The sequence below is a fragment of the Gymnoscopelus braueri genome (assembly GCF_963280865.1).
Source record: "Gymnoscopelus braueri genome assembly, chromosome: 2".
NCBI lineage: Eukaryota > Metazoa > Chordata > Actinopteri > Myctophiformes > Myctophidae > Gymnoscopelus > Gymnoscopelus braueri.
This window is the reverse complement of record NC_137604.1, coordinates 1,441,094-1,464,892: the sequence shown is the minus strand read 5'-3', so window position 1 is coordinate 1,464,892 and position 23,799 is coordinate 1,441,094. Positions and strand designations below refer to the sequence as shown.

The 23,799-nt window shown below is 42.4% G+C and overlaps 1 protein-coding gene across 2 annotated transcripts in view; it reads right to left on the bottom strand.

Moving 5' to 3' along the window:
- The window catches only part of kif16ba (kinesin family member 16Ba), an 83,751-nt gene that overhangs the window by 24,946 nt on the left and 35,006 nt on the right, over window positions 1-23,799 (bottom strand). For both annotated transcript variants that reach the window (XM_080418715.1, XM_080418716.1), the window contains exons 17-24: window positions 22,448-22,536; window positions 14,804-14,857; window positions 11,921-12,215; window positions 10,393-10,518; window positions 8,440-8,697; window positions 6,331-6,599; window positions 3,914-4,145; window positions 958-1,085 (exon numbers count right to left, since the gene is read on the bottom strand). In XM_080418715.1, coding sequence (XP_080274841.1) covers window positions 958-1,085; window positions 3,914-4,145; window positions 6,331-6,599; window positions 8,440-8,697; window positions 10,393-10,518; window positions 11,921-12,215; window positions 14,804-14,857; window positions 22,448-22,536 — 1,451 coding nt within the window. The remainder of the gene's footprint in view (window positions 1-957; window positions 1,086-3,913; window positions 4,146-6,330; window positions 6,600-8,439; window positions 8,698-10,392; window positions 10,519-11,920; window positions 12,216-14,803; window positions 14,858-22,447; window positions 22,537-23,799) is intronic.

Here is a 23,799-nt window from a genome sequence, read left to right as displayed (position 1 = left end):
CACACATCTACACTTCATGGAGTACATTTTTTTGTACCGAATTAAAGTAATAAAAAACGGAAATAAAAAGGGGAAAAAACGCAGAAAAAAAGGGGGGAAAAGACCCTTTGTCTGACTCTGTTTGACCAGAATGGAACAGAGCCTTCATTAGCATCATTGTAACAACCAGAATGGAACAGAGCCTTCATTAGTATCATTGTAACAACCAGAATGGAACAGAGCCTTCATTAGTATCATTGTAACAACCAGAATGGAACAGAGCCTTCATTAGTGTCATTGTAACAACCAGAATGGAACAGAGCCTTCATTAGTGTCATTGTAACAACCAGAATGGAACAGAGCCTTCATTAGTATCATTGTAACAACCAGAATGGAACAGAGCCTTCATTAGTGTCATTGTAACAACCAGAATGGAACAGAGCCTTCATTAGTGTCATTGTAACAACCAGAATGGAACAGAGCCTTCATTAGTATCATTGTAACAACCAGAATGGAACAGAGCCTTCATTAGTGTCATTGTAACAACCAGAATGGAACAGAGCCTTCATTAGTATCATTGTAACAACCAGAATGGAACAGAGCCTTCATTAGTATCATTGTAACATCCAGAATGGAACAGAGCCTTCATTAGTATCATTGTAACAACCAGAATGGAACAGAGCCTTCATTAGTATCATTGTAACAACCAGAATGGAACAGAGCCTTCATTAGTATCATTGTAACAACCAGAATGGAACAGAGCCTTCATTAGTATCATTGTAACAACCAGAATGGAACAGAGCCTTCATTAGTATCATTGTAACAACCAGAATGGAACAGAGCCTTCATTAGTATCATTGTAACAACCAGAATGGAACAGAGCCTTCATTAGTATCATTGGTAACACATGTAGTTACCTCTCCTGGTCCATAGAGGGTGCTGTTTTAGGTAAAGTAAATGTGTTAGTTATGTAGTTACCTCTCCTGGTCCATAGTGGGTGCTGTTGGATGGTGCTTGGGGTCCGGGTGGGGGTCCAGAGAGGTGCTGCGCCTGAGGGCAGAGTGCCTCCTCTCCAGGCGGGCCACAGCCTGCTCCATGGCCGCACGCTGAACCACAAAAAACACACAGAATCACCTTTTATTGCCACATCACTGGTTCACACACATACGGCCATCATCCGTTTCACACACAGCCACGCCCGAGTCCATTCAGTGTAGCGACCATCACCCATAGGAATGCAAATATGTTGGCCCTGGTACTGTATAAAAAGGGCACAGGGCACATGCTTTGGCACTCAGTATTATTACTATAAGATGACGATGAGAGCTCCACCAGGAAAGAAGAGATGCACCCAGGGCCAGAAGACGCTAAAATGTCACCGTCATCAGCAAGACATTGCCGCCGCCAGATCCTCCTGCAAGCAGCGCTGCCGGTGTATCCGGGCCACCTCGACCTGCCGACGAGCTGGCCGCACAGGGCAGCAACAGCAGCACACACAACAGCACCGCCACCACCAGCGTCCTTGCCGTGCCGCCGGGAACAACAACGGCGACAAGCAAGACGACTAAAACCAGACTGTACCGTGATGACTACATGAAGTTTGGCTTCACTTCTATGGGGGACCCATCTAATCCTATTCCACTGTGCATTGTGTGCGGAGACAAGCTCGCAAACAGTGCTATGGTTCCCAGTAAGATGAAACGTCACCTTGAGACCCACCATGGAGAAATCGCCACAAAGGACAAAGACTATTTTGTGAGTTTGAAAGCTAGTAAGGCGAAACAGAACGCAAAACAGACAACTGCATTGTTACGCAGTACCACCAGCACCAAGGTTAATGACAGAGCTCTGGAAGCTAGCTACCAAATTGCAGAGCTTGTGGCGAAGTTAAAATTGTCACATACAGCGGCAACATATATGTTGGCAGGAGCCAAAATCATGGCTAACGTAATGTTGGGACCAGATGCTGCAACGGAATTCGATAAGGTGCCGCTCTCAAACAGCACAATTGGCCGACGCATTGAAGACATGTCTGCAGACATTGAGAGTGCTGTCATACAAAAGATTGTGACTAGTGGAAAGTTTGCACTGGAGCTTGACGAATCAACAGATATAAGTGGACACGCACAGCTGTTGGCAAACTTGAGATTCATTGACGGAGACGTCATCAGAGAGAATTATCTGTTTTGCAAACAACTGCCTGGGAAAACACCAGGAGAGGAAGTTTTCCGGGTGACATCGGAGTATTTGGAGCAATGGAACTTAAGCTGGGAAAACCGTGTCAGTGTGTGCACTGATGGGGCTGCATCTATGACCGGGCGACACAAGGGATTTGTAAGAGAGAAGAATCCTGGCGTCATGGTTACGCATTGCTTTTTACACCGTGAGGCGCTGGTTGCAAAGACTTTACCAAAAGACCTGTCGGCTGTGTTGAATGATGCGGTAAGCATCGTTTACTTTATTAAAGCACGACCTTTGAAAAGCCGGCTGTTCGCCATCCTGTGCGAGGAAATGGGGGCGCAACACAAAACGCTGCTGCTGCACACCGAAGTGCGGTGGCTTTCCAGAGGGAAAGTTTTGTCCCGTGTCTATGAACTGAGGGAGGAATTACAAAGCTTTCTGTCTGCTGAGCAATCTGACTATGCTATGACTATATGATAAGTACTGGTGTGCAAGACTAGCATACATGGCGGCCATTTTTAACCATCTGAACGAACTGAACAGGCGAATGCAAAGGAAAAAAATAGAATATCCTCACAAGCACAGATAAACTGACAGGATTTCGGGGGAGACTGAAACTCTGGCGTCAGCAGGTGGATAAGAGCAAGCTTGCAATGTTTCCCCTCATCAACACTGGACACACAATCACTCGTGCTTTGCGTGGGGTCATTGCTGAGCATTTGAAAAGTCTCAAGGAGAGATTTGCCTTTTATTTCCCCTCAACGTCCATGACAAACTTGGGCTGGGTCCGTGACCCATTCAGCGAGTCTGCTGAAGACCAGAACAGCCCATTTGAGGAGCAAGACTTCTCCATTCATTGCACTGACCCAAGTTTATATATTTGTAGGCCAAAGACATTTTGTAATATTCAAGGTTTCTTTATTACATCTTGTGTACATGAGAGTAAATATTTGGTGTGTGTGTGTGTGTGTGTGTGTGTGTGTGTGTGTGTGTGTGTGTGTGTGTGTGTGTGTGTGTGTGTGTGTGTGTGTGTGTGTGTGTGTGTATATATATATATATATATATATAAGCAAAAACCGAACATCTACTACAGTCGGTTTGAGAAACCGGTCCACGGTCAAAAACATATCCATGAATTCAAGTCTCCATGGGGTGACTAATAGGAGAAAAAAAAGTAATTTTGGGGGTGAACTATCCCTTTAAAGGAGAGATCCGGACATTTTAAGTGTTATCTTTGATGTGTTGCTTATCACTCACCATCCTTGAAAGGGACGTTGAGTTATTTCAGAGAGTCCTGTGTCGTCATTTTTTCGACCCCCTCCGTTGGCATAATGGGAGCGCGTGTCTATTATAAATTCGTCTATTATAACCGATGCAAAGTTATTTTTTTCTCATTGTAGAGTCTCATGATACTCTAACATGCACTGAAAGTTCCTGAGAAGCTACCGCTAATGCCGAACGAGCTAACGCTGTTTGCTTGTTTCTCTCCCAGAACCTGGCAACTCGGTGTTGCCAGGGAGAGAAGCTAAATGTAATCTCTCTACTGAATCTTCTTGGTACGGCCCAGTCCTAATGTGTGATCTATGAAAGGTATGAAAGGTATGAAACAGAAAGCTTTTTTTCAAACAGCTGATGCATATACTGTAGGGTTTAAAGTGTTTTCACGTGACCTAGTATCGCTTCTTCTAGGCTTGTTTTCATAGACCCTGTGTTGCTTGTTTCTCTCTTGTATATATATATATATATACAGTACCTGCTGCTTCTCCCTGGACTCCAGGATCTCCTTCTCCTTGCTGCGGACCTTCTCCTCCTGCCGCGCCACGTTGGCCGTGAACTCGTAGGTCTCCTGCAGCTGCTGCAGCTGCCTGGAGGAGGCGCTGTGGAGGCGCAGACGCTCCTCCTTCTCCTCCAGCTCCTTCTCCACCTGGTACAGGGTGTTGTCCAGGCCGCCGGCACCGCGCCGACGCTCCAGCACCTCCAGGGTCCTGTGGGGTCATTCAGGGCCAAGTCAATACAAACATCATTGTGTTCAGTGACAGTGACTTTTAGATTTTTCTAACCTTTTCAAGTATTCACAGAATATTTATTGCGAACGCAGCGGAAGGAGCAAGTGGAGCTTACTATGACACCGTGCTCGGCTTGTGTGTGTGTCTGTCTGTGTGTCTGTGTGTCTGTGTGTCTGTGTGTGTGTGTGTCTGTGTGTCTGTGTGTCTGTGTGTCTGTGTGTCTGTGTGTGTGTGTGTCTGTGTGTCTGTGTGTCTGTGTGTCTGTGTGTCTGTGTGCACTATACAATAGTGCACTGCCTGCAGCCAAGTAAATGTCCAATTTAGACGTACCATACATCAAATGAAAGGTCTTTGAAAACTGAACACACCTGTCAAGGTTGCGTTTAAGCCCGCCCCTTCCCCCGGAAGCCACGCCCCGGAGAAGGCTCCTAAAAACTCCCCATTGAAACCCCATGTTAAATGAAAAGTGCCCGAATCACTCCGAAACTTTTTCTACCCCCCCTAAGTGGGGGTCTACGAACAAATACTTCGGATTTTGGCTCCGCCCCCCGGAAGTGGGTGAAACAGGCACTTCAAACACTTTGTTGAATTGTTCAAAAACATTCAAAGTTTTTTTTTGGTGAATTTGTATTTTTCTAAGATGCTCCTTTTAACGCAGAATTTTGTTGTATTTTTTTTTATTTATTTTTTTGGTTACCTCATTTTTATTTTTTATTTTTTGCGTTTGCTTCCCGCGTTCGCGCGTCTTACTTGTCTCCAGTATGATAGATCCCCTGATGGTTGCTAATCACTGAGGGTTTCACTGTGCTTCCGCGAAAAAAAGAAAAATGGCATCGTAACCTCCCCGTTCGCTTGTTATACGCCTTTGAAAATAGCATGTCTCGGCCAAAAATACATAGTAAAAAAACATACACAGGAGACGAGATACAGCATTTTTAACCAGGAAGTGAAAGGAACAGTAAATCTTGGGATCACGTTATCTTGGGTTCTGAACGTTTTTCCCCCCGAAAAAATTAAAGAAAGACATAAACTATTTATTAAATTTTCTTCCCAAATGTAGTTGTTATGCCAATTTCATTCCTCCACATACACATCTCTGTGTTGTCACTGATGTCTGCTGTATCCTACCTATACTCCTCCCCCCCCCCCCCCCCCCAGCTCGTAGGAGTAGGAGTACATACAGACATAGACATATAAAGGTAGACGCCTCCTTCGGCTGTAGGCAAGCTTCCGCGTGTGTCACAGAAGGGGGCGTTCGGTAGGCCAATCAGAGCCAGGTGGGGGTGGGTCTTTTTGTAACCCAGCTCTTAACCCTTTAAAAAGGCAGCAGCTGCGCAGCATCTAGTTAGTTGGAACTTGGCAAACTCCACACTCTGGATTTGTGCAATAATAAATCGTCTTTTACTGTTTTACAGTTTAAACAGGTTCCTAGAGACATGGTCAGCTAGTAGTATAGTATTATTTTATCATTATTACCATTATGATATACTGCTCTGTGACTTTGGAATTATACGCTTTTGGCTGTCTTGGAGTGTATTTGTGTTATATGTTATGTTATGCTTTCAGTGCCATTAAATATGGAACACAGACATTTCATTTGTAGTTGCTGTTTTTTTTTAATGTTCAGAACCCAAGATATCATGATTTGAAGATTTGCTCCTCCATTCACTTCTTGTTTAACTTCTTACTGAAAAAGGCTGTATCTCGGCTCCTAAGCACTTTTTTTTTTACAATGAATTTTTGGCTCAGGTCTATGAGAACAAGCCCAAAACAAGCGCCAAATTAGCCCAAAAGTCGCTTATAAAAGCAGACATGGCAACAAAGCCATGAAAGCGAAAGTAAAATGAACGAAACTCCGTCTTGTTGTTACTATAGATATGGATTGTATACAGTCACTACATCGTGACAGACAGTGGTGAGTAACATTGTTTATAAGAAAACTAACGTCAGGAAAATAATAATAATTTGATGCGGTTGGTGCGGATCTAGAAATAGGATGACATAATTAACGTGGTTGGATGGCGGGTGGATAATGAACATGTATATGCAGATTTGGGTGACGATAAACCCATCCGCTCATCTCTACCACTGGTTTCGTACTGGTTTCCCACATGAACTGTAACATTTGTAGATCCGTTTAGCCCCGACGCCCCCAGAGCCGTACCTGTGCTTCTCCTCGGCCAGGGAGGGCAGCCTCCTGTCAGTCAGGGAGGAGAGCTGTCTCTCCTTCTGCGTCAGCCTGTCCTCCTCCTGTCTGACCAGGCTCTCCTCCTCCTCCTCCTGTCTGACCAGGCTCTCCTCCTCCTCCTCCTGTCTGACCAGGCTCTCCTCCGCAGGGTCCCGCGCCTCCTCCTCCTGCAGCAGGAGCAGCGCGGCGCGCTCCGACGCCACCTCCCTCTCCAGACGCTGGGCCACCTGCGTCAGCGCCTCCTCCTGGACACACAGGGCGGGGCGAGGGGGATTAATGTGGGCGGGACGCTGAATGTCAACCGACCAATCGTCTTCCTTCACAGGTCTTATAGCATGTGGTGTAAAGTAACTAAGTACATGTACTCAAGCACTGTACTTCAGTACAATTGTGAGGTAATTGTACTTTACTTGAGTATTTCCCATTTCCAATACTTTTACTCCACTACATCTCAGAGGCAAATATTGTACTTTTACTCCACTACAATTATTAAAAAACTTTAGTTACTAGTTACTTTGTAGATTTTGATTATTGTTACAAAGCATACATTAACCACTTCAGCCCTAAACGTTTCTGCCATTTGAAAATAGCAGATTTACAAGCTCGATGCGACGCATTGCGAGCTTGTAGATCGGCTATTCTCTATCTATAAAGGGGGAAGCACAAAAAGTAAGCGTACATCTATTACTTACTTACAAAATCACTTGAATAACCTCAATGGGGTCGTCAAGTAATCCAGTAAATCACAGCCCATTATAGACACTTTGTTGTGTTAATAACAGGTGCTGTTATACAGTCTCTATTCATCGTCATACTCTGACTCCTCTGGAAGATTATTTTAATGTGGAATTGAGAAGTTCCTCAAGTTGACCCAGTCCACAGACAGTTACAATGAATGACCTTCAAACATGAATGCTTCTGGAGCATTCATTATTGACATATAATAAGCCAGCAGCTTGCACCCCTAGTTCATGGCATCCAAACCATGTATTATGATAGACCAGTGTCCTCAACGACAGTGATGTTTGGTGGCAGATTCAGTTGAGGGTAGACGTTAAAGTGTTAACTCATTGAGTGCATTCACGTGTTTCACGTGTTTTACTGCTATGGCGCAACGTGCCAATCACGTGTTTCACGTGTTTTTGAAAAAAAAATATATATATTTTTTTTTTCAGAACCCAAGATATCATTATCTGAAGATTTGCAGCTCCATCCACTCCTTGTTTAACTTAGAACTGAAAAAGGCTGTATCTCGCTTCCTAAGCACTTTTTTTTTACTATGAAAAAAAAAAATCGAAATGGCCAGAAATAATTCTGGCACTCAGTGAGTTACACGTGATGAAGCTGAGACAACGTCCTTGCTGAAGGTGTTTAGACTGCATTGTTGTGAGAGAATCTGCACATTTTCCACCAAACTGGACAGCCATTATTTGGCACAAAGGCTGTGAATCGTCTGCTATCTTACGATTCCATTCTGATTCTTGGGGTCACGATTCCATTTCTTTCTGTTTTTTTTTTAAACAGTTCAATAACGTTTTCTTTTCCGATTCAAAACGATTCTCGATTCAAAACAAAGGATTTCAGGATCTACTCCAGTCTGCTGGCATGAGTACATTTACCTAGCTTTTATAATTTTAAAGGCTTTATCAACTGATAATAATGTAAACAAAAGGTAAATCTAAGACCCCCCCCCCAAAAAAATAATATATATATATAAAAAAAAGAAAAATTATAAAGAAAAAAAAGAATACATAATTAACTCTTAAACTTCCAGGGTTTTTCAAAAATAGTACTCAAAAACTGCCAGCAGTTTACATGGTAAAACATAGGAAAAATGATATTTATTTCTCCGTTTATTTTTTAACATTGAAGTGAATGGAGCAGCAACTTTTTGGAAAATGTTATCTCCTGGTTCTTTGTGAAGAACGGAAAAACGGAAAAACCCAAAAAATAAAGAATAATTTTAGATTTTTTTAAATTTAGTTTTTGATTAAAAAAAAAAACGTTTATAAACGTTATTGGCAGGCAGAAATAGATTTTTGTAAAATGAGAATGGATTCTGAACCAACATTAGAATGGTTATACCTGCAGCCCCAGCTCCTCCCCCTGGGCGGTCTTGAAGTGAGCGTAGCGGCTCTGTGCATCGTGGTGGTGCGCCTCCTCCTCCTCCTCCTCCTCCTGCTGCTGCTCCGCGGCCTCCTTGGCGCGGAGCAGCTCCTCCCTGATCTCCCCCAGGGCCCGCCTCTCCTCCTCCAGACGCCGCGCCTCCTCACGCGTCAGGAGGCCGTCGGCCACCTGGTGGCGCTCTCTCAGCGCCTCCTCCAGGCGGCCCACCAGACCCACCTGGAATAATAAGAGAAGAAGAACTCTAAGTATCACCAACACCACAGTGTGTAATGAAACAATATGAATAATAAGAGAAGAAGAACTCTAAGTATTACCAACACCACCACAGTGTGAAATGAAACAATATGAATAATAAGAGAAGAAGAACTCTAAGTATCACCACCACCACAGTGTGTAATGAAACAATATGAATAATAAGAGAAGAAGAACTCTAAGTACCAACACCACCACAGTGTGAAATGAAACAATATGAATAATAAGAGAAGAAGAACTCTAAGTATCACCAACACCACCACAGTGTGTAATGAAACAATATGAATAATAAGAGAAGAAGAACTCTAAGTATCACCAACACCACAGTGTGAAATGAAACAATATGAATAATAAGAGAAGAAGAACTCTAAGTATCACCAACACCACCACAGTGTGAAATGAAACAATATGAATAATAAGAGAAGAAGAACTCTAAGTATCACCAACACCACCACAGTGTGAAATGAAACAATATGAATAATAAGAGAAGAAGAACTCTAAGTATCACCAACACCACCACAGTGTGAAATGAAACAATATGAATAATAAGAGAAGAAGAACTCTAAGTATCACCAACACCACCACAGTGTGAAATGAAACAATATGAATAATAAGAGAAGAAGAACTCTAAGTATCACCAACACCACCACAGTGTGTAATGAAACAATATGAATAATAAGAGAAGAAGAACTCTAAGTATCACCAACACCACCACAGTGTGAAATGAAACAATATGAATAATAAGAGAAGAAGAACTCTAAGTATCACCAACACCACCACAGTGTGAAATGAAACAATATGAATAATAAGAGAAGAAGAACTCTAAGTATCACCAACACCACCACAGTGTGTAATGAAACAATATGAATAATAAGAGAAGAAGAACTCTAAGTATTACCAACACCACCACAGTGTGTAATGAAACAATATGAATAATAAGAGAAGAAGAACTCTAAGTATCACCAACACCACCACAGTGTGAAATGAAACAATATGAATAATAAGAGAAGAAGAACTCTAAGTATCACCAACACCACCACAGTGTGTAATGAAACAATATGAATAATAAGAGAAGAAGAACTCTAAGTATCACCACCACCACCACAGTGTGTAATGAAACAATATGAAGGAATAGTGAAAAAATATATACCATACCATAGTAGTGGTGGCAAAAGTACACTTTTTTTTAAACGCCTATATACATTTTTGCAAATACACCCGTCAAGTGTTTTTTTTTTTTTTTTAATTCCACAAGAGGGCGCTCTAACGCAACTTAGGAATGATCCTAGGATCCTTTGGAGATGGAGCCCAAATGGAGAGAAAAAACATAACTCTTTGAGTGCTGGTCGATCTGTGGTGTGTTTATAAACACAGCCAGACAAACGATTATAATGGATTTAACAATTCTGTGACCGGTTGAAAAGGTTATAAAACACCAAAATCGCTGGCACTGAGTGAGTATATTATGAAAATACTCTGGCAGTCAAAGAGTTAAAAAGGGAATGGACGGATGTGACGTCTTCCCCCAAAAAACGGACATGTATCCGCCCCAATCTTGAGAAAAAGGTCCATATACACATTTTCAAGATTTCCCCCCAAAAAATAGCAGATCTACAAGCTCATAGCGAGGCACTCGGTGCCGCGCTATGAGCTGCTCACCTGCTCCTTCTCCTGCTCGTCCAGCCTCCTCCTCTCAGACACCAGGCGCTCCGCCTGCTCCTCGCACTCCCTCCTCAGCCTCTCCAGCTCCCGGTAGATCTCCTGCTCCTCCTCCTGCTCCTCCACCTTATTATAACAAGAAGAAGAATATCTCACATTAATAGAGCGCTTCTCTAAGTACGCAAAGACACTTTACATGGAGGGGGGGGAAAAGAAAATGAACTTTATTAGGGGAGAAAAAAAATTCTGGGCTCGTGCTCGTGTGTGCACACGCCCGCGGGCGGCAAGAGCTGGATTGTGGTGAGCTTTTCTTTCCCCGTTTGCGTCGCGATGAGCGCCCACCACGCCCACCGCTCGCCGTCTGTTAAGACCTTTAGACTAGAGCGTAGCACAGGTCCAAAGAATGGGATCCGAACCGAAACGGACCCGTGGATAATTGGACCGGTCCGAACGGAACCGAGAAAACATTCTAAATTACTGGACCCGGTGCCAAACGGACCCGTGGATAGGTGGACCCGGCCCGAAACGGGACCGAGGCAAACTGGACCCGTTCCGAAACGAACTGAGGATAATTCAAATGTATTAGACCCGGTCTGACCGGGTCTCTATACCCGTACTGGACCCGGAGCTCATTTACAGCTAAAACACCGTGGTATTCAGATTAACCATGTGTGTCAGTCAGCTCCTGCTCCCCCCCGCCCCAACAGAGTAATTACAGACTATAGCTGCGTGGCGTGCTTTCTGCTGTGTGACAGACAGACAGACAGAGAACATTTCGCCGACTTTATATCGTCTGTCCCCGCATATTATATCCATAAACATGCTCCACAAAGACCACGTTCCAATGTACATCTTCCAGGTGTTTTTTTTTCTTTTTCGGTTTCGCCTGCTAAAAAAACTCACCCCAAAAACACACTCCCCATTTTCTTGTATTTGTTTTACTGAGGATAAGGTTAGAAATAAGTTTAGGGTTAGGCATAGTTTTACTGAGGTTACATTCAGGAATAAGGTTAGGTTTTGGCATAGTTTATTGAGGTTACATTTAAGAATACCAGGTGAATACCACCAGATTTGCCCCGGGGCGACTGTGTTTTGGGGCGAGTGTTTTGGTATTCTTTAACAGCAGCAGTGCGCGTGAGATTGGCTGCGTATCAATCGGCTGTTAACATTAAACACAACAACAACATTAAACTATGAGAGAACAGGCGATATGGATTTGGGAGCGTAATTACGACACATTGGTCTCATTTTAAAACCGAAGGTTAAAGAGATTAATATAATAACAATAATAAAAAGCTGGTCGTCGGGTCCTCATGGGTCCACACGGGTCCACACGGGTCCACACGGGTCCACACGGGTCCACACGGGTCCTCACGGTCCATCCATTTCAAATGGTTCCCACCGAGAACCGTGGTAATTGGAACTGATCCGACCCGTGCCCGAGGGACATGTCAATATTTTGACACTGATCCGTGGATCTCTTGTGATTGGTTTAGGATCAATCACAAGATCCTAAACCAAACACTACCTTCTCCTGTTGCCTCCGACGGTCCTGGATCTCCTGCTGCCTCTCCTCCTCGAAGCGCTCCTTCTGGGCCAGGAGGTCCTGCTGCCTCTCCTCCTCGAAGCGCTCCTTCTGGGCCAGGAGGTCCCGCAGGCGGCTCTCGATGTCCTGGCTGCGCCTCCGCAGGCTCTCCTCCTGCCGGAGGATGCGCTGCTGCACCTCCTCGGACTCCCGGCGCTGCACCTCCACCTCCCTCTGGAGGCGCTCCAGCTCCTCCTTCTCGCTCTGCTGCTTCAGCTCCATCTGCTTCACCAGCCTCCTGGTGATGACATGGCATGAAGCCCATTAACACCATGAAGCCCATTAACACCATGAAGCCCATTAACACCATGAAGCCCATTAACACCATGAAGCCCATTAACACCATGAAGCTCATTAACACCATGAAGCCCATTAACACCATGAAGCCCATTAACACCATGAAGCCCATTAACACCATGAAGCCCATTAACACCATGAAGCCCATTAACACCATGAAGCCCATTAACACCATGAAGCCCATTAACACCATGAAGCCCATTAACACCATGAAGCCCATTAACACCATGAAGCCCATTAACACCATGAAGCCCATTAACACCATGAAGCCCATTAACACCATGAAGCCCATTAACACCATGAAGACCATTAACACCATGAAGCCCATTAACACCATGAAGCCCATTAACACCATGAAGCCACACATTGAAGGGACTACACCATGAATTTTTTGTGTGTTTTTGCTCTCCCCTACCTCTGTTCTATCCCCAAAAATACCCCAGTTTGAACACTCAGGCTTTCACAGGATGTCTGGGGTTTTATGTAAATTGGTCTCAAAACAGACCAAACTGATTTGCCCCCGAAAGTGACGTCACTAACGGTACAATCCCTCCCGTTTTTCAGTTCCAACATAAACATTAAAATTAAAAAAAAAGGAATCTGGTCTTTTTTTTCCACACAGAACCAGGAGATAACATGCATACAAACTGGCTCAATAGCGCCCCGTGCCAAACAGGACAATGTGGTATTGCAGGTAAAAGTGCTTTATAAGCCAGAGAGAAGTTAGTTGGAATGAGTATATCTGAGGCTTGATTTAGGCTCAAACCTTTTGAAAAACGTTTGAGGGACATAAACAATATGATATTAAATATATATATATTTTTTTAATTCATGGTGTAGATCCTTTAAAAGTCTTTGTCATGGTCCTTCAAACGTCGTCCCAAAAAAACGTCACGGGTCCCTGGAACAAAACCTTTCCATGTCAATGACCCCCAAAACTATATGTATTTGGCCGCAGACCCCCCCATCTCAAAATATGTCACCCCCCCAGGGGCAAAGATTTGAGTTTAAAAGGTTCCCTTTAAAATATATATATTAGGGCTGGGACTCGATTAAAAACAATAATCGAATTAATTAGAGGCTTTGTAATTAATTAATCGCAATTAATCGCATTTTAATCGCATATCAATATTTGACCTGAGAACAGTGAAAAGCAATTTTTTTAAATGGATTTTGGCATACATCTTTAAGTACATGTACTCAAGAACTGTACCTAAGTACAATTTTGAGGTATTTGCACTTGACTCTAGAGTATTTACAATTTCTAATACTTTTACTTCTACTCCACTATATATCTCAGAGGCAAATATTGTACTTTTACTCCACTACAATTATTTGAAAACTTTAGTTACTAGTTACTTTGTAGATTTCGAGTATTATTACAAAACATACAGTAACCACTTAAGGCCTATATCGGCCATTTGAAAATAGCAGATCTACAAGCGCAACGCATTGTGAGCTTGTAGATCTTTTCCATCACTGAAGGCTGGTAGAGTGTGTTGTTACTGTTGTTTTATAGTAGTTTACACATTGACTGCCAGAGTTTATTCATAATGTACTCACCCCTGTGCCAGCAATTTGCGTGTTTTTTATTTTTTTTGTTTTGTAATTTTTCATTCAAATACATTCTCTGATTGTGATGTCAAGCACCTACGACAGTTCCACCAGTAGAGAGCAGCAAATCCAAACATTAATCACCTCGCTCGCCCCCTCCCAAACAGGCCCACGTCATATCCGGTCATAGACAGGATGTGACGTTTTCGACAATCTCTGGACCGCTGATCGGCCTGAATACGATGTGATACACTACGACGATGACTGTTAGTCACCCGGACCAAAGAAAATAGAAGTTGAGCTGTCCGTTCGTTTTTTATACCGTGTGAAAAACTGTGTTTTTCCTTATTCTGGCCGAAAATCACCGGAGAAAAACAATGTGACCCGGATATTTTTTTTTTTTTTTACATCCGGCTCCGGGTGAGTGTGACGTAAGTGGAAAACGAAAGTGTTGATGAGAAATAAACAGGACCGTGCGATCAAAGATTAAACAATGAAAATTCAAAAGAACGCATCAATGCGTTCTTTGGAATCCTGGCACTCAAGCGTTGGATTTGAAAGAACGCATCGATGCGATCTTGGCACTGTATGTGTTAATTAATTATTAATAAAAATCGCGCGCATGTGACCCGCACCGCATCGTGCACCCCCCTCCCCCCTAAACGGGACACACACGCGCGCATAGGGGGGGGGCATCCATTACAGATTCTGATTTGCCCAGCCAACATTATCTAGCAGGCTATGCAGGCGTGTCTTCATTTTTTTCAAAAATAGCAGATCTACAAGCTCGTAGCGCACCACACAAACGATGGAGCTTGTTGCACAAAAACAAATACTTCACCCACTTCTTATATCCGTGTAAAACCTGTTATTGTTGTTTCCAGAAGTCTCTCACATTAAAACACATGAGGGAGGGGCCAGAACAGTACAACCTGTCAATCAATCAAGTTGATTCTGAGATGGTTCTGATGGTACCTTTTAAGCTCCAGTTTGTCCAGCTCCTCTCTCTGCTGTCTCTCAAACTCCAACCTGAGGAGTAAACAAAGATCGGTCAGTTTCAGCTCATTAACACGCATACACACAATACACACCCACACTATACACACACACACACACACACACACACACAACAGCCTACGACGACTGCAGTCTAAATAAAAGACCGAAGCGTTAGGCCGGTACATCGTTGCGTGTGGCGTCGAACACCTACAATAGCAGATCTGCAAGCTTCAACACGTGTCGTAGTGGTGATGAGTTTTGAGGTTGTAGATCGGCTATTTTCGGACGCACGACGCCCGCACACAACTAAGTATAAAGGCCGATTTGCTTTGAACAACAAGCGCGGAGCAACGTGTCACAAACGTCGTCACTCACGGTGGGTTTTGAGCGTATTCGTATGGACTGTGATTCGACCAACACGCCACAGCGGCGCCACACAGCGGAAACAAGGAAGTGGGATGTTAGTCTCACATAGCTCTGGTCCACAGCGTTAGAAGGAGTTCTCCTCAACGCTATGGGACTTTCGAGCCGTTGTGCGCACACCCGCGGCAGCGCAGGCTGCGCAGCCTATCGCCATTAGTAAAAATAAAAAATACGCTTTTGGTACTCACCAAAACAAAGAGGGTTTTTATGGAGTTGAAAGCCAACTCTACTCAGTGGGAACACTCTGAGCCCCACCTCACGTCTAAAATACACTTTGTCCAGAAAAAAAATATTTCACTGGAAGGAAAAATCTGGTAAATAGAAAAATTCCATTGACCAGATCTGTAGGGGGCGCAGTGGAGCAACTAATAACATGTTTTCCTTCCGGTGAAATATTGTCTTTTCTGGCCAAAAAGTGTATCTTAGACGTGAGCTGGGGGGCTCAAAGTGTTCCCACTGAGGAAAGTAGACTTTCAACATCTTAAAACCGTCTTTGTTTTGGTGAGTAGCGAAAGTGTATTTTTTATGTTTCACTAAAGACGAGAGGCTGCACAGCCTGAGCTACCACAGGTGTGCGCGCAACGGCTTGAAAGCCCCGTAGCGTTAAGGAGAACTCCTTCTAACGCTATGGACCAGAGCTAAGTCTCACACATCCTCCCAACCAATCAGAGTATACCAGACATTGTATGAAGGCGTCTGCAACCTTTCATTTTTCCAGAGTTTTTTTTTTCCAGAGACACTTGTCACTCAAAGCATAACGTTGGCCTTTACTCAGAACAACAGGACGGGTTTGAAGAATGAAATGTCTTCACGTTGGTACGGTTTGTTTTGTCAGTCATGTAGCATTAGCATTAGCGTTAGCATGCACAACCAACACGACAACAGAGACAGTGAGACAGGGACTGGACAGTGAGACAGGGACTGGACAGTGAGACGGGGACTAGTCGACTAGTGGACACACGGGACAGGTTATGGGGGTCGGGCGGGGCTACCTGAGGTAGACGGGACCTTTGTCAGAGAAGAGACTGTCTCAGCCAGAGGGACGAGGGGACAGACAGAAGAATAAAGTTAATTCCAATGGGAGGGACTTTGACCAGACAGTAACTAGAGCCAGACCCATTCCTTTGACCTAGACCACTGATGTTTTGACAGAAATCTTGGAAGTGTAAAAAAATATTCGAGTCAATTTGAATAACTTCAAAATTAAAAAATGTAAAAAAAACCCCAATGAAAACAAAGATGCCAGTCAGTGTACAATCATTGCATAGATATCATGAAAAAAGTCAAATGATGACAGACACATCGGTCTGGGCTCTAAAAGTAGGTACAGAATACATATTGGTGTTAACAGGAACTATAGTGATTATAGTGATAGGTGTTACGTAGAATAACAGCTACATGCAATATTAATAACAGATTGTATATTATAGTGATAGCTGTTATGTAGAATAACTACCTTCAATATTAATAGGGCATAGCAGTGGCGGCCATTTTCTGGTTGCATCGTTCCAGACTCCATTATTTTTTTTCCCATAGAGATTTCCAAAAATATTTATATTCATTATTTTAATCCGCTTCAACGGTAGGATTTTTTGAAAAACACTTCTACCTCAAATTATATATTTTTTAATGAAAACCAGATATTTTCAAAGGGCCATAGCTCCAAAATGGTCGATCGCTGTAAAAAAAAAAATTGGTTCCAGTGGATAGACAGGACTCTCCCCCACCCCACGGACACTTTTCATCCATGTGCAGGTTGTGGCTTATGCGGCTGTCAAAAGATCGTAAACGCTGGCATGGGGATAAAAAACGAGTTTTAATCTCAGTCATTTTTTTTCTTCACAGAATCAAATGTTTTATGGTCATGATTCACCAGGATCCTGGATGGCTTTATTCTAGGCTTAAAATAGTTGATATAAATATTTTTGGAAATCTCTATGGGGAAAATGAATGGGGTCTGGAACCCGAAAATGGCCGCCACTGCTATGGCCTATAACAGATTGTAAACTCAACAACCAGCTGTCTCCCAGCTCACTGCTAGTCTGGGTTGGCTTAAGGTAGAAGACAGAGTGGCTTAAGGTAGAAGACAGAGTGGCTTAAGGTAGAAGACAGAGTGGTTTAAGGTAGAAGACAGAGTGAATGGGTCTGATCGGTGCACAGATACTTGTCAAACTACATCAGAAGGAGCTCATCTGACCTCGTAGTTCCCCCAAAATTCATCATGAACATGGATAAACATGCATTCTACTATGCTGCCACCCTACTGTGTAATGACCTCCCTAATCTCTCAAGAACAGATTCTGCTCTGCGTTTGAATCTGTCGGGGAGGTTCGTCATAACGTGTGCGCACTGGCCTACAAGTGGGCGTGCCTTCAGATCAGGAAGCAGGCCGCGCTTTACCCAATCAAATGTAGTGGGCGGGATTCACGTGTCCGTCGATCCTTCCCCTCTCGAAACCAACCGAAACTAATTTAACAATAGCGTCCGCGGAGCAGACAAAACCACGGAAAGATATTCACATTTTAACTTGCTCTCTCATCATAGAAACAAGTGGGCTTATAACCAAAACGATCCATGTTCTCTGGGAGAAGTGGTGTTAGTGTTCCGTGTAGAAATATTGTTAGTGGGAATGAAAACATAGTGGCACCACCGGAAGTGATGCGCTGAAGGCAGACCAAAACCCCGGTTTCCTTGCGCACGGGTGCTACGTTTTCTTCCTCCCAGAGCCAACTGAGATAGTCAAAAACAGCAGAGGGCGCTGTTTTTCCTTTTCATTTGGCACTGGGTTCCCAGATTGTGAGCTACCTAAAGACTCCCTAAACCCAACCTCCAAACTAACCTAAAATAATTCCTGTCTTCCTCAAAATACAAGTGAACAGTGAATAGTTTAACTACTGAACACCTTGATAGTAGCAAGTTACAAAGCATTCTAACCGTCCGACCGGCGCATTCTCAGTGGGTGCTCGCTGTCTCCAGCACCCACAGGATCGGCTCAGCCTATGGCTTGTAGTCAGTGGTGTAAAAAGTACTAAAATGTTTTACTTAAGTAAAAGTATCAATACTGCAATGTAGAACCACTCTGTAACAAGTAAAAGTCCATCGGTCCACCGGACCGCGGGACAACTCTCTGCGGACCCTGGGCAAATTATAGTAAAAAATATATTTTTGGGGGATTCTTGTAGGGGGTGTGAAAAAGTATTTGAATTGTTCTGTTGTTTTCATGTTTATTTTCATGTACCGGTATGTTTTCATACTCTGCACCAGGCGCGAAAATCACTTAAATATCGTAAATAATTAATAATGAAGAATTAACATAACACAGTGTCAAATTAACTAGATTAGAGGAAAATGAAGAAAAAAAACTTCAAATGTTGGCGCGCGCGCTTTGCACGCGGGGGACCCCCTCTAGCCTCAACCCAGATTTGCGCCGCAGCTCTGCACCCTAGTTTTATGAAGTTGGTTGGTTGGGAGGGAATCCCATTTGATAAGCTTGGCTCGATTGACCGACTTAAATAAACAGACCTTTGCCTTATTCAAAAAATGATTTGTGGTTGAGTAGGCCTACCCCTGCACTAGACACATAGGATGTGTTTATGAAGGATCACTAGACAGATAGGATGTGTTTATGAATGATACTAGACAGATAGGATGTGTTTATGAAGGATCACTAGACAGATAGGATGTGTTTATGAAGGATCACTAGACATATAGGATGTGTTTATGAATGATCACTAGACAGATAGGATGTGTTTATGAAGGATCACTAGAGACACATAGGATGTGTTTATGAAGGATCACTAGACACATAGGATGTGTTTATGAATGATCACTAGACATATAGGATGTGTTCATGAATGATCACTAGACACATAGGATGTGTTTATGAATGATCACTAGACACATAGGATGTGTTCATGAATGATCACTAGACATATAGGATGTGTTTATGAATGATTAGGGCTGTAGTACTCGAGACCGGTCTCGGTCTCGAGACCGGTCTCGAGACCGCTTTTTGATTTACTCGGTCTTGTCTCGGTCTCACCCATAGTTTCACTCGGTCTTGACTCGGTCTCGCCCATAATTTGACTCGGTCTTGACTCGGACTCGGACTAAGGGACTCGGGACTCTACCCCCACCGAGTCCACTCGAGTCCAAGACCAAGTCACTACAATGCAATGAAATAATTTTATTATACCCATATTATGAGGAGCCCATTCACATTAACATTATAAGAGAGCTGTCTGGCGCTTATGGACAGCTTTCTTGGAGCACATCATCTTGCAGCAGTTGACAGCGCAGCAGCAGCAGAACACCAGCAGTCCTGTCCCTCTAGTTTATATTCTTTTAAAATTATATCCACGAACAGGTGTTTATTTATTTATTGTGTGTTCACTGTGTAGCCTGTGGTTGTTTCAATCATCAGTCTCTAATCATCTAAAGATGAATAGAGACTGCTTTCAGTAAGGTTTCCTTGCGCACATTATACTGTGTCACTCACTGCAGTAAATATATCAGTCCAAGCAGCAAAACTAAAAACATTAATTAACATTAGATTCTGACCGATGCTGTCGTCGGCTTGTCTGGAGATATACCTACATGTAATGTACAAATCACTTAAATTATCTATTCTCTTGTAAGTTGTACCACACGCGTAATTGCGCACAGGGAGACTGACCTCTTTCTGCTTTTCATATTAAGATCAATTCTATTTCTATAATTCTATCAATCCTATTATTTATTTCATACAATAAAACAATAAGTAGGCCTACATCCAGAAACATTTTCACCATGAATATAAAAGCATCAACCTGTATGCATGAGGCAAATACTCTGTAAAAGTAATTGAGCTGTGTTCAAACTGTTACTTGAGTAAAAGTATTGGCTTCAAAATATACTTAAAGTACCAAAAGTGAAAGTACTAAAATATTTGAAAATAGCCGATCTACAAGACACAATTGTGAGCTTGTAGATCTGCTATTTTCAAATAGTCTACTCTATGGTATAAAATATGGCTAAAGTGGTTAATATATTTGTATTATGTAATAATTTATATCTGCTGCAAACTACGTTTTCAAATAATTGTAGTCGAGTAAAAGTACAATATTTGCCTCTGATATGAGTAGAAGTAAAAGTATTGAAAATTGGAAATAATCCAGTAGTAAAAAAAAAAAAAATAGTCAAGGACCCCCAAAATGATATTTGGCTGCGGACCCCCCTCATCTGAAAATGTTTTGTGCCAGGGACCCCCAGAAGAAATATTTTTGTTGAAGAACACTTTCAAGATTTTTCAAATAGCAGATGTAAGCTTGTATTTGATCTGCTATTTTTGAGAACCACTGTTCTAAACCAATGTTCTAAATCCTAAGAATTTTCTGAAAAACTTAAGGTGCTATATACTGTATAGCAACAATCTAAAATGACACAGATGCTTTCCCGGTTTTAACGGGTTAAAGGTGATTTGTTTTTGTTTCTTTTTTGTGGTTAAAATGAGCTTGTACAGCACAGTTGTGTTTAGCAAAAAGCATTGTGTTCTGGCTATGTTACTTACTTGTTATTTCAAATAAATATTTGAATGAATCAAACATTTTGTAATATTTTTACATAAAAGTGCCATGTACATTTATTTACACATAGTGACAATACACATTTTCACACATTATGCATACTTATTGAATAGAGCTCATTGTAGTAGGCCAGGCATACCTAATTTTGAGCTTTTCCAAAGTCAGAAACATATAATTGCAGTGTTTCAGATCAAGATTGTTTTCTGTACCTATAAAAAAAAAAAAAAAAAAAAAAAAATCTGGTCTCGGTCTTGACTCGGTCTCGCCCCCCGTCGGTCTCGGTCTTGACTTGGTCTCGCCCCCCGTCGGTCTCGGCCTTGACTTGGTCTCGCCCCCCGTCGGTCTCGGTCTTGACTCGACCCCCTCCCTGGCCTCCCGGACTCGGTCTTGACTCGGACTCGCCCCCCCTCGGACTTGGTACTGACTTGGACTCGCTTTAGGTGGTCTCGACTACAGCCCTAATGATCACTAGACACATAGGATGTGTTCATGAATGATCACTAGACATATAGGATGTGTTTATGAAGGATCACTAGATAGATAGGATGTGTTTATGAATGATCACTAGACATATAGGATGTGTTTATGAATGATCACTAGACATATAGGATGTGTTTATGAAGGATCACTAGATAGATAGGATGTGTTTATGAATGATCACTAGACATATAGGATGTGTTTATGAATGATCACTAGACACATAGGATGTGTTTATGAAGGATCACTAGACATATAGGATGTGTTTATGAATGATCACTAGACATATAGGATGTGTTTATGAAGGATCACTAGACACATAGGATGTGTTTATGAAGGATCACTAGACATATAGGATGTGTTTATGAAGGATCACTAGACACATAGGATGTGTTTATGAAGGATCACTAGATAGATAGGATGTGTTTATGAAGGATCACTAGACACATAGGATGTGTTTATGAAGGATCACTAGACACATAGGATGTGTTTATGAAGGATCACTAGACACATAGGATGTGTTTATGAAGGATCACTAGATAGATAGGATGTGTTTATGAAGGATCACTAGACACATAGGATGTGTTTATGAAGGATCACTAGATAGATAGGATGTGTTTATGAAGGATCACTAGATAGATAGGATGTGTTTATGAAGGATCAATAGACACATAGGATGTGTTTATGAAGGATCACTAGGCAGAGGTTTCAGAGGTGTTTGTACCTCCTGGAAGTTGGCTCGTGTCTGTTCCAACTACTGCTGCATTTCACTGACTACAGCTGACAGAATGAAAGCTTCACTGCTGACAGAATGAACTTGAAGCTGGACTGAATGAATGAGGAAACAATGCAGAACAGTGAAACCCAGGTAGTCACAACACCTCAGAGGAACTGAACAGACACATGCAGCTCAGGTCCTTCCTACCCAGACCTCTGAATGACGTCATATTGTAGCCCCCAACAAACCTTTTCCTGCTCTCCTAGAATGCATTGGGCTTTTCTCACTCTCACACACACACACACACACACACACACACACACACACACACACACACACACACACACACACACACACACACACACACACACACACACACACACACACACACACACACACACACACACACACACACACACACACACACACAGTACTCACCCAGGGTTGTAGAGCATGACAGTGGAGAGGTTCTCACAGGACTTGGACAGGTCGGTCATAGACAGACTGAACGTTGACAACAAACCACTCTGGAGAAAAAGACAAGTCAGAATAATATCATGCTTTAGTTTACACAATATGTGACGTGAAGAAACAATATAATACATAGAGCCCTCGTTTATCAAGCATGAAGAAACCATAGAATACATAGAGCCCTCGTTTATCAAGCATGAAGAAACCATATAATACATAGAGCCCTCGTTTATCAAGCATGAAGAAACCATAGAATACATAGAGCCCTCGTTTATCAAGCATGAAGAAACCATATAATACATAGAGCCCTCGTTTATCAAGCATGAAGAAACCATATAATACATAGAGCCCTCGTTTATCAAGCATGAAGAAACCATAGAATACATAGTGGCCCTTGTTTATCAAGCATGAAGAAACCATAGAATCATTTATCAAGCTTGCTCAGAGCGGAAAAAGCGTCTGTACGCCAAGAACACTGCAATTGTCGGCATTTATCAATCTATCGTAACTTTAACACATTGTTTTATTAAGTTTTATTTCAAGTTGTGTTATATTCTCTTATTGGATGTATCTGTGTGTCAGGTATCATCAAAGTACATCTCAGTCACGATCTCAATTATGAAACATAATCACCAATTCAGAAATGTCACTGATTACATGATATTGGGTTTAAATGCCTTTGTCTTTGAATATGTTTTTATGAATGATGTATGCAAAGCACTTTGAATAGATGTTGTGTATGAAATACGCAATGGAAATACACTTGTCTTGTCTCACTATATGTTAGTAAAAAAACAGAGAAAAACGTGACATGGATTTGGATCATAAATCTATTTTAAAAAAGCTATTAGAATGATGCTACTAAAAGCTATACATCCACACGTGGTAGTGTCATCAGTGGGTCGTACCTAGGGGGGCGGAGTCGCTCAGGGGAAAACACAGATTTCCCCCAGCTGGTATAGACGGAGGGATGTGGGGTTTTCAAACTCATATGCTGTAAAAGTATACCAATTTAAAAGCAGGCGTCATGGCTTGCCAGATCACAGGCACAGAACGTTGTTGCCACTCGACAAGGAATGCTACATTAGCAAATTAAACAAGAGTCCGATTGGAATGTTGTCCTGACTGGACAGAGGATCCAACACAACACAATGGCCCGAGGTTATCGGATTTAATCACCTGGTAAGAGACACTATTACATTTTCTATAGATATGATCAATTAAACTTATCATAATATAAAAAAGCAAAAGCCATTCATTCATCGATGATGTTTATAGAACACGTTTTAGTGAATTCCAAGTACAGGAGACATCGACGC